Below are 19,600 nucleotides of genomic sequence, written 5' to 3' on the forward strand. Positions count from 1 at the left end.
TACTTTAGTATTTAGTATTTAGTTTATTTAGTATTCAGTCTGTATCCTGTGTATATACTACATTATATACTACAATAACTTCAGTTACCTGGCATATCAGGGTATTCTTAATATAAAAAATTATTTTAATAATAACTTTAATATTTTAATTATTAACAACACATTTTAGTTAAAAGATTTATTTTATAATCTTTCTATAAATGTTTACTATAATTTTCCCTATCTTAGTATACAGTTTATATTCAACAAAGTATGACCTTTAGTACTTGGCTCAGAACCAATCATGAACTACTATTATTGAACTGCGCTGTAACATGGGGAAAGTCCCAGAGGCTGCTGAGAGTATAAGGTTACTGCTGCCACACTGGATGGACCAAGACTGCGGTACAGAGCTACCTGGTTTTTCTCTTTCCTCTTGTGACAGTCTCTGGTCCCAACACCACTCCTTATTACTGTCAGTGAGGCATTCCTCCAATTTGCTAATTGCTACTGTCTTCCCACTCTCTGGATAATCTACACAAGAAATGAAGGTCGCTAGGGGGAAAATATAATCAAATAGTATATATTAAATCAGTCATCTGCAACTAACAAAAAATGGGTGGTTCAACTTGTCTCTTGAAACATAAGACTCTGTGACAGCTATTTTATGATATTAAGCAGAGTATTACCTTACTTCCAGGGTTTGTCAACCCTTGCTTTAGGGTATGACTCTTCCAGATGGCTAATATTAATGAACAGATTAAAAACCAGGTAAGTGGGGCATTATTATACAAAATTCCAAAAGAAAATTGTGGGCCTTCAGTTTCTTCAAAAACCAAAGCACAATGGAAAAGAGAGAGAGAGAGAGAGAGGTGGAATCTATAGATTAAAAGAAGTCTTAAGAGTCACATCAACCGACTGTAATGAAAGAACCTCATTTGGATCCTGATTCATAAAAATGGAAAAGAAATGTATGGGACAAAAGGGAAAATCTGAAACTGTCTAGGTAGTTGACTGTACTAAGGAATTGCTATTAAATTTTTAGATGTGATCATGATAATGTAGTTATATTTTTATTAAAAAAAGACCTTTATTTTAAATATCCATTAAAATACTTATGGAAGAAATAAGATTTCTTAGATTTGCTCTAAAACAATCCTGGGATGAGGGTACTGGGGGCTGGGAATGTACAGATGAAACAAAATTAGCCAGGAGATGTTAACTGTTGAAGTTGGGTGATGGGTTCACAGGAATTCCTTTTATTAATCTTTATACTTTTGTAAATGTTTTAAGTTTTTCATAATAAAAAGTTTTTTTGGTTTTTTTTTTTTTAAAGAGGGCCTTCATGAAGTTTATGGAATAGAATCCAGCAAAATGAATAGGATGAAAAAATTGCCAATACATTTCAATAGCAGAACAGCTCTAACATGTTCTTAATTACATGGCCACTTAAAATACTGCAGCTATAAAGTACCATATTAAAGAACACGGTGAATGATGTGGAACTAACTGGAAGCTACTTTTAAAAAAAGGACCCAAGAACCCGGTGCTGAAAGGCTTTGGTCAAAACTGTTTTGCCCATGAATTTTTTAGCTGTCTTTGCTGCCGTAGCTAAAGTTGCTGTTCCAACTCTAAACTGCCAATCTCACCTATACATTCTAAAGTTTATTTGAAGAAATTTCTGTTTACGCTAACATATACATTATCACTTCTTTACTTTTTAGGCAATTTATCTGTGAGATTAATCTGTTTCCATTATATCTGAAAGACAATACTTATATCATTCACATTTAGTAATGCCTTAACTGTAAATAATTTAACTTTTCTCTAAAAAGTAGTTATGTTCTGTAAACAAATTTCTTTTGCAACAGTATACTAATCTATAAATCAAAATGCTGACTGGGATCAAGAAATCACAGATTCAGCTTCACATGATACAAAACTAATGCTAATGGTTATATAAATCTAGAAGTTAAAACAAAAAGATTTTTCATGGAAGCAGCTGTAATAATTTTGGAAAGCAGAAGTCTGCATGCTTCCAATTGCTTCCAAAAATGAACTGGGGTGCCCCTTGACAAATTTTAGTATCATAAGTTTTGTTGTTTTACCTTATCTTGTTCAAGCTGTTCAATTAAGTTCTTTGCATCACGCAACTGAGTGATAAGTTTAGTCTTCTCAGCCATATGAAGCTCCTAAAAAAATTTTAAAAATTCATTTCCATCTCTAATAAAGCTTCTCCTCATATGAGAACTCTAAACATTTTCTCTAATTTGAATACTCCTACAAGTCTAATAGGAGAAGAGAACACAGGATGTGTCAAAAGGATGGTAAATGCTATGAAGCCCAGGGCACTCAGGGGCCCTTTCCATGCTGTCTACGGAGGAACGGGGAAGGCTTTCCAAAGGAAGTGCAGGCCACGCTGGGGCCTGTGGATCTAGCATCACAGGGTTGCGTTAAACCACAATCATTTTCTCTTTTACCTTCATCTTTTCTAGTTCTTGAAGTCTTTCATCTAGTTGTTCTTGCAGGGCTTCTTTTTCACTGGTTAACAGCATACATTGTTCCTTATGCGACCGAATGGTTTCCTTACAGCGCTGCAGTAGATTCTCTTGACGCTTAACCCTTTGCTGAAGTATTTCCAGTGTTTTAGCAGAAGCTCCATCTCCCACTATTAATAAAGCAGCATAAGCAGGGGCAGTCAGTGAGGAATCTAAGGGCTCCCTGGGAACAGCTACTCTGTTAGTGCACAGGACTGTATTCTCATTCCAACACTCTGTTATACTCTGAGCCAGACTGAGAAGAGAGGGGTGCCCTTCCAAACCTCTACTCTGCCACTATTTGTGTGATCTGCAGCTGAAGAAGCTACGTAGTACATTCACCTCTTCTTCTGTGGTTCAACCCCAACCCAAATGGCACACAGCACTCAAGAGTTAACTAATGTTAACTGAATCCACCCTCCTTCAAAGACAGTTTGATGACCTCTTTTGCTCTTTACAAGTGCCTCCCATTTCTTAGCGCCAATCCCCAAAGGATCACTAACGTATTCCTTCCAAAGCATTCTAATCTCATCCAGAGAGGAGTTCTGGCAAGTACAGCTTTCTCCATCTCCTTACATTTATGACATAGCCCAGGGGTGTTTCAGGAGCCCTTACAGGTTGGTTGCTCAGATAAATGGCTGCTCAGCACCTTACTCCAGCACTGGCTGGACCAAAAGTTTATCACAAATCTCTTTGTGATAAAGCTAGTAAATAAAAAATGGGAAGTTTACTAAATAGGTACCATAAAGCCTCAAAGAGTAGGGAGGGCTACAATTGGATTTTAAAACATAATTTAATTATTCCTTCTTTTACAATTACAAAGCAAATAATAGGGCAAATATTGGCATCTTTGATTGTAGAAATACGTAAGCAATAATACTTAAAAACTAAAAGAGACAAATAATGACAAAGAGCATAGTCCTTAATCTTGAACAGACTTAATGTTTTTCTATGAAATCTAGCTATTGCTATCAGTAAAACAGTATAATATAATGAATTTCAATTACAATGAAAATGTGGTGCTACTCACAAACTTTCAAGTGTCAAAACAATTACTTTCTCCTGGAAAACAATAAACAAAGAGCCCAAAAAAACATCAAAACTCTTGCATCTGCTAAAAACAGGTCCAAAATGGAGGCTTAAGCTAAGCCTCGCATCACCAAACAGAGACTTAATTACAGTTTCAGCCTCTCCCAGAAATGGAATCTGAAACCAGTGCATCAGGAATCACCTGGTCAACACTAGGGAGGTCACATGCCTGACAGACCCCTGCATCCCCTAAAGGAAAGGGACCTTGTCACAACCAATCTACTTTTTGCTACTATAACTTCCTTGTCCCACTCCCTTCTGCTTATGAAAGTCTTGCATTTTGTACAGCTCCCAGGAGCTCTTTTCTGTCTGCTAGAAGGGGTACTGCCTGATTCATGAATGGTCTAATTAAGTCAATAAGATCTTTAAAATTGACTCAGTTGAATCTTTCTGGAAATATTAGGGTCAGGGACATTTTAGTTCTACCTCAGTCCATGTCTACTACTTCCTGCCCTAGAATCTCTCACCATCCTCCTCTAGTTTTTAACCTACCTTCTGACAAGCTGAAGCTTACCTACTGGCTCTACATCACCATCTGTGTTCTCTTTAGTGACGCCTTCAGCCTCTGGTTCCATCTGCGAGAGTGGTTTTGGTAAATCAGCATTCATCGGGCCATTTCGTAACCGCTGTTTCAGCAAAGACACCTAAAAAAAAAATGTCCTTCATTAGGAAAAAACCAAGAGAAACTTTGGCAGTAGTGCTTTCCTTGAAACAGAGAAGGAATAAAGTAAAAGATACCCTTTTTGCTATAATGGGGGAGGGGGGGAAATCAAAATAAAAAATTTACTCCCAATGCTGCTGATTTTGATATTTGCTATTTTCAATGATACCTTAGCCAGAAAATACAATAAATCAAAAATTATCCTTAAAATTAATTGAGGAAAAGCAAAGAGTTTTAAAAATCGGCCATTTTGTGACTTCCCTGGTGGTCCAGTGGTTAAGAATCTGCCTTCTAATGCAGGGGATGCGGGTTCGATCCCTGGTAAGGGAACTAAGATCCCACATGCCGCAGGGCAACTAAGCCCACAAGCTCTGGAGCCAACGAGCCCAACTAGAGAGAAGCTCGCACGTCACAACGAAAGATCCTGCGTGCTGCAATGAAGATCCCGCACGCCGCAACTAAGACTCGATGCAGCCAAATAAATTTTTTTAAAAGTCCATTTTTTAAACATCTGGAACCTATCAGATATCCCATCAAAACCCTTTTATTTTTCTTTATCCAAAAATTCCACACTTCTTTTTTTACCTGAGTCTGAAGGACACTGATATACTGATCTTTTTCCTCTAAAGATGCATCGAACTCCTCTTGGAGATGTTTTTTTGCTTGCTGGTCCATTTGGAGCTCCTAAAATGTAAAGGATTCATAAGCAGTTTTCAGTATATAACAAAAAATACAAACCTGAAATTTTCAAAGTTTAAAAACTTATCAATCCAGATTTGCATTACTATTAAGGTAAGTTATCAGCAACAATAATTAAAGAATAATCAGCATTTAAAACATTAGTACTTACCCCAACAAATAATTCTGTTCCTTAAAGAATATGAAAATCCAAGAAGCAAAAGTATACTTATAGATCTGTAATCACTGCTGAATTGATAATTACGTAAAGAGGATTAAAAAAATTAGTTACTTAAGATAAAGGTAAAATTTTATCCTACTTTAAGACATCTTACTGTTTGTGCTATCTTATATTCACTTGATCTAAAACTGAATTGTTATATACTAAATAGATAATCAATAGAACCTTCCTCCTCCCAATACATGAAAGTGATCAATAGTCAAAATCAGAGGCCTCCTCAAATGAAAAGGTTGACCTAGTTGATCACCAAACAGTGAAATTTCAACTTCCTTACATGCTGCTTTCCTTAAGTCATTAATGAGCCTCCCTAACTAAATCCAATGGTCTTTACCTCTCCACTATACCAGTCACTAATAATCACCTCCTCAACTGAGGTACCTGCTTTCTGCGGCTTCAGGGCTCCTACCTATATTCCTGTCTCTCAGAGTTTCCACTGTGCCCTTCACTGATTCTCTCGGCAATTATCCCTCTGGGCTCAGTTCTGTGTCCTCAGGGCTTCTCCCTTACACTTGCTCCATTAGAATGTTGAAGAATAACACCTGGAACATAGTGGATATCCCATCAAAACCCCACAATTTTTCTGGGATTCCTACTTTTCTAATTCTCTAAGCCCAAAATATTCAAAGTCACATTTTACTCATCTTTTGTTGACCTCTGCATATAACCAAATTCTTTCATTACTTTCTCTACAATGTTTAGGTCCTTTTTCCACATCCAAAACCATAATCCCAATCTCTAATAATTTTGATGATTAATTTCCTTTAGTAGCCTTCTAGAGAGAATTCTTACCTCAAGTCTACCTCTGATTTAATCCATCCCTCACACATGTGCTAGAAAACTTTCCTCAAACACTACTTTCAAGGACTTATAAGCAATGCCTTCTTGAATTGTTTCAAACTTACTAATTCTCAAAACACTGAGGTACTAACTGTCCTCTACTCTTCCCCACACCCACATGGCCCCAAGATCTCAGCACATTTACTATTCCTCTCACTACAGACTCCTGGCTTGACCTCCCCCAGCAGTAGGAGTCTCCAAATGCTGGTCTTCAGATCAAGACATGTTTTTCTTAGATCCAAATTTCTTTCATCTGAACAACTGTACTTTATTCTGAGACTGTGTCCTTCCTAACTTTTTTTTATTATTAAAAAAAAAACTTTCTTGTATGAAATAATGACAATAAAAGAATCTGGTTCCTTATTCTCAATGTCCTCACTTGAAAAAAATAAAAGTAGCCTTATGACAAGTCTCCTTTCCCCCATTTCTGGAAGGAACTGGAAGGTAATTAATTTCTCAGTCCCCGAAATCCAAAAGTCTGGAAAGCACTGTTCCGCCACCCATGACTCTGCACAGGCCAATTCTTTAGTAAGGACCAGCTGCACATCTCCTTAATAGCAATGCAGTCCTTTACTTTCTTTACAATTCATTTCTTCCAAATAATTTTCTACATTCTACCATACTAGACTCTGTTACATGGCATCCCTACCAGCCCACAAAAACTTCTCAATTTATATTATGATTTTCAGGTTTTGAACGTTTTCATCTCCTCATCTTAGGGTAAGAAGTCCTTGGATACAACAAAAGCATCTTTTATTTTTGGCCTTGCCTCACGACTTGCAGGACCTCAGTTCCCCAACCAGGAATTCAACCCAGGCCATGGCAGTGAGAGCACTGAATCCTAACCACTAGACCACCAGGGAATTCCCCAGAAACATCTTTTAATCATGTCCCCTTCTCCCTCCTCCTGCTACATTAGACTATTCAACCAATAAGTACTCCATAAACAATAAAGACCACAGTTATAAAGGAACTTAAGAACTGTCAACTTATATCCTGACTATAGCCCACAGGCTGGCTAGCCAGCTGTCCAACACCACCATGATAGAGATCTCACTAGCTCCAGAACTAGACCCTAGTATCTGGGGTTACCTTCCACTTTCAGGAAGTTCTGATTAGACCCTTGGGGTCACTAAGAACAAATCTAGGGTGTGAAGAAAAGGGAACCCTCTTGCACTGCTGGTGGGAATGTAAATTGCTACAACCACTATGGAAGACAGTATGGAGGGTCCTTAAAAAACTAAAAACAGAACTACCATATGACCCAGCAATCCCACTACTGGGCATATACCCTTACAAAACCATAGTTCAAAAAGAATCATGTACCACAATGTTCACTGCAGCACTATTTACAATAGCCAGGACATGGAAGCAACCTAAGTGTCCATCAACAGATGAATGGATAAAGAAGATGTGGCATAACATATATACAATGGAATATTACTCAGCCATAAAAAGAAACGAAATTGAGTTATTTGTAGTGAGGTGGATGGACCTAGAGTCTGTCATACAGAGTGAAGTAAGTCAGAAAGAGAAAAACAAATACCGTATGCTAACATACATATGGAATCTAAAAAAAAAAAATGATTCTGATGAACCTAGGGGCAGGACAGGAATAAAGACACAGACGTAGAGAATGGACTTGAGGACACGAGGAGGGGGAAGGGTAAGCTGGGATGAAGTAAGAGAGTAACATAGACATATATACACTACGTGTAAATGTAAAATAGATAGCTAGTGGGAAGCAGTTGCGTGGCACAGGGAGATCAGCTCAGTGCTTTGCGACCACCTAGAGGGGTGGGATAGGGAGGGTGGGAGGGAGACGCAAGAGGGAGGAGATATGGGGATGTACGTATGCATATAGCTGATTCACTTTGTTATACAGCAGAAACTAACACAACACTGTAAAGCAATTATACACCAATAAAGATGTTAAAAAAAAAACAACAACTAGGTCTGCCTGTAATTCCACCAACAGATGTCAGGAAAACCACACAAATAAAAACTATAAGAATTGATCACTGTTCTTGTAGCTTGGACTGGTTAATTTTCGCTGTAACTAATGTAGTAGATATGAAACTACCCAAATACATACAATAGTTCTGATAAATATGAGAGATTTAGTTACTCTTCTCAAAGTACTAGTCACAACTTACCTCTCTTAACTCTCCAATCCTCCGAAGTGCTTTATCCTGACTCTGACTTAATATACCCTTTAATTTGAAAGGAAAAAGAAGCTGGTTCAAACAACCGCATGACATAGTAGTGAAAAGCAAGTTCAAAAGATCACAAATCATTGAATTTTATCTCCAACACCCTTTACTTTTGCAACTATGCAACCCAAACTCTCTACTGCCACCTAGTGGTAGAATTATGTAATCTCGAAATAAAAATCCATAAGATAATTCATAGAAACACAAGCAAGGTACTCACAGAATTTAGGAATAAAATGACCTTTTGAGAATGAATTTATGGAATATTAATAGTACAATGGATTAAATGAGAACTACCCCCAATTTCTATAGACCACATGTCTAAGAAAATATTAAACTAAAAACTTTATTTGTAATAATCTAATTTTCACACTTGTTATGGACAATTAGAACACTGAATCAGCAACAAGTAACTGGTGTTATCATTCTCAGTTGATTATATTCCAGACCAAAGCCAGAAAATTTAATGTCGTACTCAAAGGAGACTAATATTTATGGCAGATTCGGTATTTTAAAATAATGTACACGGGGAAATTAATTTTACCAAATCTCACTTTACAAATAACTTCCTGGTTCTATAATTAGTGTCTTCAGTCACCAGAAGAGCTATAATACCTTCTTATCTCCACACACTTAACCAAGGGCTTTATAAGCAGCAGCCTCAGGAAATAGAGAGGATGCTTATTTTTGGACCCTGATATAATAAGAAACAGAGATCTCTGCAGGTATTTAAAAAGTAGAAGGGAAAGCTTCGAAGTTGTACGTCTCTTTACCACTAAAACAAAGATGCACCCTGCACAGTGGTACACCAGGAATGATGCTTGAAAGAGGCAAACATGCCTTAAATCCAAACCTCTTACACACTGCAGGGATCCAGAACTCAAGGAAGCCCATCCCTACCAGAGGTTAAATATCTGAGATTTCTCAATCATTCTCTTTATCAAAATCCCCAATGGTAAAACAGCTGAAATACTTTGGTCATATGAAGAATTATTAAAAGTGAGTGTTAGAACTATCTTATTAAAAGATCTTTTCTATTTTTAAAATTATATATGAATCAATATAACAGCCAACAAATCACTTACTTGTAGCTTTTTCTTCTCTCTCTGAAGAGTCTGATAAGCTGTAACAAGCTAAAATAAAGAAAAAGTCACTAATAACATCAGTCATTCCTACATAAATGCAATTAATTATTCTAAACTCTGCTAAAACATCTCATTATGAAAGACAGAAAATAAATCAAAGCAATCCTTTTATAGACAATTCAAACTAATTAGATGTATATGCAGTTGAAACTAAATAACACAGGAAATGTATTTCTAAAATATAAAATGTAATGACTCTATAAAGAAAGATATTAAATCTCCATTTGATTTCACCTTACACACACACACACACACACACACACACACACACACACACACACACACACACACACACACACCTCTTTAAATTTCAGTACCTAACTTATAGGTGGGGATTAGAGACAACTTGCTTAAAGGTTACTCAAACTGTGGTCACAGATCAACACCATTAGCAAAAGCATCACCTGGGAGCCTGCTAGAAACAGAAATTCTTGGGCCCCACCCCAAACTAACTGAATGAGAAGCAGAGGGAGGGCGGAGGCAACAATGTGTGTTTTGACTAGCTCCTCAGGTGATTTTTTGCTTTGGGCCGTAATAGACCATGTAACTGATCTCTAAAAGTTTCTCTGGTGTAGGACCTGTGGCTGTGGCTCTATGAAAATCTGAGGGAAGCAACTCACAACCAACAGAGGAAAACTGCTATGTCAGGTCCTAAAGAGATATTTAACCATTTAACCTAAAAATGATATTTAAACATTCTAGCAAAACTTGATAAAATTACAGAGTAATAAACCTTTACACCTATAAATTATATAGCATTTCTCATCGGAAGGCTAAGCACATGGCTCCACCGCATTATTTGGACCCACTTTAGAGATGCTAGTGGGCTCTAAAGAGACAGGTTGCAGCTTCAGGAGAAAGCACGCCCGATTCTGGCCTTGCCATTTTCCTTGGAAGGCTGCTGTGTGCCCTCGAATGTGTCTACTGATGTCTTGAGTCAAGAGGCAGGCAGCAATGGAAGGCGAGTCCAGTGATAGGGATAAGGATGTAAAAAACCAAAATTCGGCCTTAAACCAGGATCTCCCCTTCTTATTACTTAAGACCAGTTAGGAAACCGGTACTCAAGGTGGGGGTGAGGGGTGGGGGGAGGAGTGGGAGTGGAAGAGTAACACAACAATCAGATGGCACTTACAGCACTACCATCCTAGGTACCTACAGTAGCAAGGAAAGGTGGAGACAAAGACGATGGGCTCTTTCCATCCCTAAAATGCCGCACAGCTTTACCTGAGGTAGTACAGAATAGCGGAAACAACCAGAAAGACCTAGAATCAATGCAGAGTCTGTCAACTGCTACCTGTGTGACTATAAGCAAGTTACTTAATCTCTATGAGTAACTCTCTATGAGCCCTTAATCTCTACTCTGCAAAACAGAGCTAATAAATAGCTACTTCACAGAGATGGCGCAAAATTTAATGGCACCATAAACATAAAATGCATAGTGTCTTGTACATTTAAATACTAACTATACAGCTGCCCAAGCTTCAAACTTAAAAGCCATGGGTTAGTGAAAATAACATAAATCTAAACAAACAAATTCAGGACCATTATTAACTTTGACAGAAATAAAAGATAAAATTTTTTTTAAAAATTTAAAGAAAAAAGTTGCCTGATTCCACATGTGCCTTATGAGATACATGGCCTTAATGCCCTGTGTACATCTCTGGGTTCCAGCTAGCCAACAGATTTTAACCTAATAATTCTTTCCTATTTTGTCAGCACTTTGTACTTTTTTTTTTCTTATTAGTACAGTATTCATTTGTCTTCCCTCTGTCAAACACTGAGCCAAAAAAAAAATGGGGAGGTACAGGAAAAGGAACATACAGGGCAGACGAGACACGAAAGAAAGAACTATGGGAGGTGGAGACGGCTCCTTCACATGGCGAAGAGGATGAGAAAGGCCAACATCAGGCAAAAGAGCCCCATGGCTACCGAGAGTGCAGAAGCCCAGAATGGCGCAGAAGAAGAGCTGTTGCTTCAGAGAAGGGTTCCTGGCATAACCAATGATGAGGCTACCAAACACAGTCCCAATTCCAGCCCCAGAGCCAGCCACCCCTACTGTGGCAGCCCCAGCTCCAGTGAATTTGGTTTCCGTGTCAATGTCCCTTGAAATGGCACTGGTTTGGAAGGTGTGGCTAGGAATAAGTAAGGTGGTCAGGGGACTCGGGGCTGCCAAGCTGCTGTGGCTCTCATCTGTCAGTGTCTCCTATTGTTTCAGCATCACTGTAGACAGCGATCAGCTCAGTAGTGCAGAGGTTCTCTTGATCAAGGAGGAGGTGGAGACGAACTTGGCACAAGCGTACGTTTTCAGATGAGAGACCACGGCAGGAGAGCTGGCCCCAGTGCAGAGAAGACAAAGAGGGGAGCACTTTGTACTTTTAAAAAGATATTTTATATATTTCATCTAGGAGTTTTCTTGGTTGTTTTTGGCTGCAGGGTAAAACTACCCATATTACAGCCAAATTGGAAATTGAACTAATAGCTAACTTTATACTCTAACCTTGAACTTTATTATTCATTAATTAAAATTAACTACAATGCTGATTTATCAGCATTAAGACAATAAAACATGACGGGTTTTTTTTTAAAATTTTATTTATTTCTGGCTGTTGGGTCTTCGTTGCTGTGCTCGGGCTTTCTCTAGTTGCAGCGAGTGGGGGCTACTCTTCGTTGCGGTGCGCGGGCTTCTCATTGCGGTGGCTTCTCTGGTTGTGGAGCACGGGCTCTAGGCATGCGGGCTTCAGTAGTTGTAGCACTTGAGCTCAGTAGTTGTGGCTTGCAGGCTCTAGAGCATAGGCTCAGTAGCTGTGGTGCACGGGCCCAGCTGCTCCGCGGCACGTGGGATCTTCCCGGACCAGGGCTCAAACAACCATCCCCTGCACTGGCAGGAGGATTGTTAACCACTGCGCCACCAGAGAAGCCCATGGGGTTTTTTTGGTTTTTGTTTTTTTAAGAAAGGAAGCCACGGGCAACTTTGTCCAGAAAGGCTTTCCGGAGAAAGAACATTTTAACTGCACAGGACAGCGAGGGCAACTAATACAATCAGCCCAAAGGGAAGGCGCCATGTTTCTAAAGGAACGAAAGGAGCGAAGGAGCAGCACCACTTCCTTCCTCTTAGACCAAACATTGTCAAGGGGTCCAGCAGTTAAAAGATTCACTCGAGGCAAATTGTAAATGTAGGTCCAATGAGAATGCACCAAATGTGCACATATCTGGGGTCAGAAATAATGGAATCTGGTTGGCAGAAGAGGTTATTTTGGAGCCACAACACTTAAAAGATGAACAAGGGAAGGGATGTGAGGAGGAAAGACAATGAACTCTGAGCTGGGTGTCCAAGCAACCCTGGAGAGAGGGGCACAGAATGTGAGAATCAAAAGGCTACGGGCAACAATCTGCTCTAAAATTTTACTAACAGTATTGTCAAAGGGCCTCAGTACCACTGAAGGTCTTTAATTAGATATTTCCACAAACTATCCCCCATCAGTATCCAGCGTAGCCAGGGAATTGACAGTTCAGCCAATGACAGGCATAAAGGCCAGAGAGTAATATGAATTAGAGAATACGGGGAGGAACTTTTCATACCAACAAAAAAGTCATGCTCCTACCTCAGAACATTTTCCTTTGTAGCCATTCAACCTTCGTTCCATTCTTCGCAACCACTGGATCAAATGTTCTTTGCTGAGACTGTCTAAATTCCCTAGTGAATCTTCGGTCTCACTCTCCATATCAGAGGGTGGATCAAAGGTGGCAGCAGAAGAGTCCAGGTCAAGTCGATTCAGGGACTCTCTAGAAGACGTTCGTACCAAAGACTCTTTAGAGGAAGATCGGAATAGAGATTCCTTCATTGGACTCCGAAACAAAGACTCAACGGAAGGCACCCGGAGTTGGAGCTTCTGTGCAAAAGACTGCATGTCACCTGACTGCAACCAAAACGCATCAGAACATGTGGGTTAAAATACAGATTTAGACTTCTATAATTCCCTAATCACCAGCAATAATCTATAGAAAGCTAACACATTTAATTTATATTCCTGACATTTTACACAATACACTGTTTTCTGAAAAACAAGAGACACCTCTTTATTTGTGAAAAGGCGCTGGACCTAGAGTCAGAGGACTGGGGTGTAGGTCCCAGGTCTGTCACCGAGCAGTGGAATGACCTTCACTAAGTCACTTCCCTTCAGTTTGCACATCTGTAAAAAGAAGGAAGCCATACTTTCCCAGCCAACCTCACAGGTGTGCTGTGAGATCTGTCCACTAAACTGTAAGACCCTTGGAGGCAGTGGTCATCTATACCACCAGTATATACCCAGTGCCTAAAATGTGGGTATGTACTGTGAAGTGTAAAGTGTGTGGCTGCATCTGGAGTCTGCATGAAGGCCTGCGCAGATTCCTCATTACTCTTCTCGGGCAGAGGGTAATGTTTAGTGAACCCATTTTGCTCAATAACAGAATGCCAGGCAGAGCTGACTAGGGATATCTAACTCTGCTCTAATTACCACTGTCTACCGGCAATAAAAATAAGCATAAAAAAGTAATGGAGGACCATTAAAAAGTCTGAGCTAGAGTCCCTCTACACGGATCAGTAAATCTGATGTTAGAAACAGTGATAAGCAAGAGCTGTTCTCTTAATTAGAATATTAATATTAATAATGATGTATTATTTTGAACAAGAGCAATGGAAAATAATATAATTCAATAACCTGCATTATTGTAAGCTGCATTTTTTTGTTCACATGACAGCAGTCAGTATTTCAGGTGTTTCCTAGAAACTCATTCTCATTAGTGCAATAGGGTCACTGCAAGGTCTCAAAGATGCCAGGAATGAAATGCTCAGGGGAGACTGAGGTCATGTATAGGCAAAGATTACAGGAAAACAAAAAGATTCTCTTTAATATACAAGAAAAAAAAATCAGACCAGGAATACTTTACTCATAGATTTTAGAGATTTAATAATAGTATTTGGCAAGGTGGGAGTAAGAGGGGCCCACCCCCTGCATATGCACAGATTTATCACAGGACGTTCATGACAGTGAAAAGTGGTAACAACCCAAATGTTCACCACTAGAGGATACATTATATAAACCACAATGTATGTAACAAGGTTCAGGACATACTATTAATGGGAAAACTCAGGTTATAAAACAACACATACACTGTGAACTCATTTTGATTTAACACAGTTACATATACTTATGAATTTGCATGCATGTTTACATAAACACCCTTAGAATCAGGTTGTTAAAGGACAAACACCAAAAGTTAACAGTGAGTGAGTGGGTCTGGGTGGTAAGATTTTAGATGATTTTTATGTTCATTTTTCTATTTTCCTGTACTTCCCAATTTTTTTTTTCATAATGTGCAAGTTTTACCTTTATACTGGGGTGGGGTAGAGAAAGTCTTAAGGGAGAGGAGGGACCTTCATGCTCAAAAACTTGAAGAACCATTTTACCGCTATTCCATTACCATCCGCTTCTGACCCATGCAAAAAGTGCTTTTCAGCTCTTACAGACAATTGCCTTAGGACAAACAAGTGAGGTAAGTTTGAATAACACTAGAAACAGTTGTTATTTTAGGGTGAGCCAGGAGGTAATGAACAATTTCAAAGACATGTATTTGCAGAAGCTCATAAACTGAGTAACTGTCACATCTACTCTGCTTGGGAGGTTTTTGTTTTTGTTTTTTGCGGTACGCGGGCCTATCACTGTTGTGGCCTCTCCCGTTGTGGAGCACAGGCTCCGGACGCGCAGGCCCAGCAGCCATGGCTCACGGGGCCCAGTCGCTCCGTGGCATGTGGGATCTTCCCAGACCGGGGCACAAACCTGTGTCCCTTGCATTGGCAGGCGGACTCTCAACCACTGCGCCACCAGGGAAGCCCTGCTTGGGAGTTTGAGTGTTGTGATTCAGTCGTGGGCTGCTGAGTAAGGCTGCCTAAGTTTAAATCCCAGCTCCACCACGATGTTCATGACACCGACCAAGTTACTTAACCTCACTAGTCTTGTTTCCCCCTCTCTAAAATGGGGGTGATAAAAATAATAATGATGGTAATAATAATACCACCCACCTCATATGGATGCCACAAGGACTGAATGAGTTAATATGTACATGCAAATTGCTTACAATGCAGCAAATACTCAATAAACATTAACAATTATCATTATTATTAAAGAAAGAAGACTAAAACAAAACAAAAGACAAACTTACAAATAAGAATGTTATACGCAAGCTTATGTGGCAGACTCTTCCGGTTATAAGATGCAGTAGCTAAGAGCACAGGCTCTGCAGCCAGGCTTCTTGGGCTCAAGTCTCCGGCAATATGACCTTGGGCAAGTTACACAGCCCCTCTGTGCCTCTGTTTCTTCATAAGTTAATTGGGGAAAACAACAGCACTCACCTCGTAGGGCACTTGTGAGGAGTACTACATTAATACATGTGAAGCACTTAGCATCATGACTGGCTTGAGCTAAACAATCAATAGTATCTACCACCTGATATCCAATCCTCCCTTCTTCCTTTCCACCAGATGCCAGTTTCATGCAGGGTGACAATACAGCCAGGTTAAAACATTCACCTTCTCAAATACAAATAAAAACCATAATGAGGTACTACTACATATCCACCAGGATAGCTAAAATTAAAACTATGGAAAATTCCAAGTATTGGTGAGGATGTGGAACACTCCATTTCAGAAAACTACCAGTATTTACTAAAACTAAACACACACGTACTCTCCAGACCAGCAATTTCACTACTAAGTATATACACAATAGAAATGTATACATATGTTCAACAAAAGATATACGCTAGAAAGTTTATAGCAGCACTGTTTAAAATAGCGCCAAACCTGAAACCACTGCTGATGCCTATCAATAACAGATGGGGTAAGTCAACTGTCATCTGCTCACTAAAAGAATACTAGACAGCAATGAGAATTAAAGATTTATAGCCACAAGCAAGAATATAGATGAATCTCACTAACACTAACAGAGTTATTAAGCAAAAGAAGCCAGACACAAAAGAATAACCACTAGTGATTCCATTTACATAAAGTCAGAAACAGGCAAAATTAATCTATAGAGTTAGAAGTCAGGATAGTGGTTACCCCTGGTAGGGGGAGGTGAGAGCAGAAGGGAGCACAAGGGCTTCTGGGGTGCTGGTAATTTCTGTTTCTTGATTTTGGGTGCTGGTTACAAAGTTGTGTTTGGTTTGTGAAAATTCAGTAAATTGTACAAGGAATACATGATACTTTTCTGTATACATTATTACATTGTGATATTACATTTCAATTAAAGGATTTTTTTAAGTTAGCTTTTCCCAGACTCTGTTTCAGCCAGGAGGGGACCCTGTGCCTAAGTTCAGCCAATAATGTAAACTATAAGTGGGAATCTAAAGGATGGAACCTTCGGGAGTTCCCTGGTGGTCCAGGGGTTAGGATTCCGTGCTTTTCAGTGCTGGGGCCCGGGTTCAATCCCTGGTCGGGGAACTAAGATCCCACAAGCTGCGTGGTGTGGCCAAAAAAAAAAATGGATGGAACCTTCTAGGAGAGATATTATTTTCCTGATAAAAAGGAATATATATGCCTTTTGTCCTGTCAACAATGGAGATGCAATTCCTGGAGGCCAAACTTGTAACTGTGAGGCTGAAAGGCAGTGGGAAGGATGAGAAGGTAAAGGAGGGGGGGACAAGAAGCCAAACGGAGAAGGGTCCTTAATGACTGACTGTCTCTAGCCCTTCTGCTATGTGAAAAACTAAACTCCCATTGGCTCCAACTATTGTCAGGTTTCTGGTACCAAAGACATTCACTGATTTATAACTCATCTTTTAAAAAGCTGATGGGGGTTAGAGAAGGAGAAATGTATAAATGAAAATAAATGAACCCAGAGTTACTTTTAGCTCCTTTCTGTCTCCCCCACTTTACATTGTTTGCATTCCTCCTTTTTATTTCCCCAACAGTGTCAGACTTTTATCCTCTACCAGCTGGATATCTGTAGCAGCCTTCTGTTCTCTTGCCTCAAATCTCTTACCTACCAATCTGCCCCTGCCACATGGTCAGCAGGATTGTCTTTCTAAAACATAATTCAGATCATTTCATTCCAATTCCTAACTGAACTGCCACTAAATATAAAGTTCAAAATCCTCAGCTGATACTCAAGGTTCCCACTTCCCAAGACCCATTTCTCTGTAAAACCACCCCTTCATGTAACAAAAACTTGAGTTCCAACAGGTAACTTCCTGTTCCCTGAATAAATGCATCCTTGTGTGCCTCTGTACTATCACCCAAACTTTCTCTGCGCATGGAAACGCAGACATCCTTCAAAAGTGAGTTCAAGTTTCTGCTCTTCCAGGAAACCTCAGATTTCACCCATCAGAAACAACCCTTCTCAATGGCCTAAGCACTTTACCAGGACCACTACTGGAGCACATACTGCATTCCGACTCACCATTAGTTACTTACTTGCTGATATAACAACTAACTGAATTGTTTATGCCTTAGAACAACTACAGAGACAATACAGCACCGGGGTTAAGACTCAGACTCTGACCAAAACTCCATGATTTGAATCCCAGTTTTACCATTTATTAGCTTTAGGACCTCTTTGTTTCAATTTCCTCATCTATAAATCAACACTACTCTAGTAGGCTGCTATGAGGATTAAATGAGTAAAAGCATTTAAAATAGTGCCTCATATGCAGGAAGCACTAAATACATTTTCTTATCATTATATCTGCCACACACACCCTCATCCCAGACTTTATGCTCTTTTAGAACAGAATTCATATTCTCTATCTCTGTAGTCTTGCCTCAGTGCTTTCCACGAAGTAGGTAGTTATTACACATTTGTTCATCTGAACCTTAACCTGGCGATATGCTAATGATGATCTAATGGGAGATCTTTAAATACTCAATGCTCGATCAAAATGATATGTATCACTTTTTACATATAGTATATCTTATTCTAGAATCATCAAAAAGCATTAATACATAATCAATAACACTCAAGAAGAAAAAAATGAAAACATACATCCACAGGATTTCTACAATAACATTCATGATAGTTTTATTCGTAATAGCAGAAAACTGGAAACAGCCCAGGTGTCCATCAATAGGTAAATAACTGCAGAATATTCATTCAAACGAATCCTACACAGCAATAGAAAGGAACAAACTACTGATAACCACAACATGGATGAAATTTCACAAACATAATGCTGAGTGAAAGAAGTCTTCCATAAAAGAGCACATACTTATAAGGTCACTTATATAAAGTTCTAAAATAAGCAAAACTAACGTGTTGTATGGTGGAAAAAAATTACAACACGTTGCCTCTCAGAGGGAAGACCATAAGGGAACTTTCTGGTGTGTTGATAATCTTCTATAACCTGTGCATGGGTTTGGCACATACATTTGTCAAATGTATGTATCGATGTACAAATCAGTCAATGTACATTTGAGGTTTGTATATTTCATTTTATATAAAATTCACTTCAAAATAGAAATTACAAACACTGAACGCTAGATAATGATATACATACTAAAACATTAGTACTGTGGCCTGCGACTTACTCTGAAAGGCATCAGAAAAATAAAATGGATTGAGGGACGAATAGAGGAAGGAATATATGGACAGATTTGTGATTAAAAAAAAAAAAGTACAGGACTTCCCTGGTGGTCCCTAGTGGTTAAGACTCTGAGCTTCCACTGCAGGGGGCATGGGTTCAATCCCTGGTCAGGGAAGTTCCATGTGCCGTGCAGTGCAGCCAAAAAAAAAGAAAAAAGAAAAGAAAAGTAAAATATCAATGATAGAATCTAGGTGGTAGGTATATACATGTTCACTTTATAAAGTTCTTTCCACTTTTCTGTATGATTGAAATTTTTCATAACTGTTGAAAATAAAATTAAAAGCAGTATTCAAAAAATGGCAACAGAAATTTCAAAATTTAATTACACTACTATAATTTCTCTTTTTTAAAAAATTCATAGGGAGTTCCCTGGTGGTCCAGTGGTAAAGAATCCACCTCCCAATGCAGGAGATGCAGGTTTGATCCCTGGTCGGGGAAGTAAGATCCTACATGCCGCGGGGCAACTAAGCTCGCGTGCCACAACTACTGAGCTCGTGTGCCTCAAGGAGACAGTCCATGTGCCACAAACTACAGAGCCCACGTGCTCTGGAGCCCACGTGCCACAACTAGAGAGAGAAAAAACCCACACGCCACAACTAGAG

General features: G+C 39.2%; 1 protein-coding gene and 1 pseudogene across 7 annotated transcripts in view; both read right to left on the bottom strand.

Annotated features, from left to right (window-relative positions):
- The window catches only part of GOLGA4 (golgin A4), a 105,139-nt gene that overhangs the window by 52,881 nt on the left and 32,658 nt on the right, over positions 1-19,600 (bottom strand). For 6 of the 7 annotated variants that reach the window (XR_007479676.1, XR_007479675.1, XR_007479673.1 and 3 more), the window contains 7 exons: positions 12,983-13,297; positions 9,321-9,368; positions 8,179-8,235; positions 4,852-4,950; positions 4,120-4,249; positions 2,460-2,647; positions 2,088-2,171 (listed from right to left, as the gene is read on the bottom strand). Coding sequence is in view for 3 of the 7 variants with exons in the window: in XM_049715838.1 (XP_049571795.1) it covers positions 2,088-2,171; positions 2,460-2,647; positions 4,120-4,249; positions 4,852-4,950; positions 8,179-8,235; positions 9,321-9,368; positions 12,983-13,297 (921 nt within the window). In the remaining 4 variants the exon portion in view is untranslated. The remainder of the gene's footprint in view (positions 1-2,087; positions 2,172-2,459; positions 2,648-4,119; positions 4,250-4,851; positions 4,951-8,178; positions 8,236-9,320; positions 9,369-12,982; positions 13,298-19,600) is intronic. The other variant, XR_007479674.1, reaches the window with a different exon arrangement.
- Positions 9,391-12,974, bottom strand: LOC117195876 (ATP synthase F(0) complex subunit C2, mitochondrial-like; annotated as a pseudogene).

Source organism: Orcinus orca, chromosome 10 (genome assembly GCF_937001465.1).
Source record: "Orcinus orca chromosome 10, mOrcOrc1.1, whole genome shotgun sequence".
NCBI classification, from domain to species: domain Eukaryota; kingdom Metazoa; phylum Chordata; class Mammalia; order Artiodactyla; family Delphinidae; genus Orcinus; species Orcinus orca.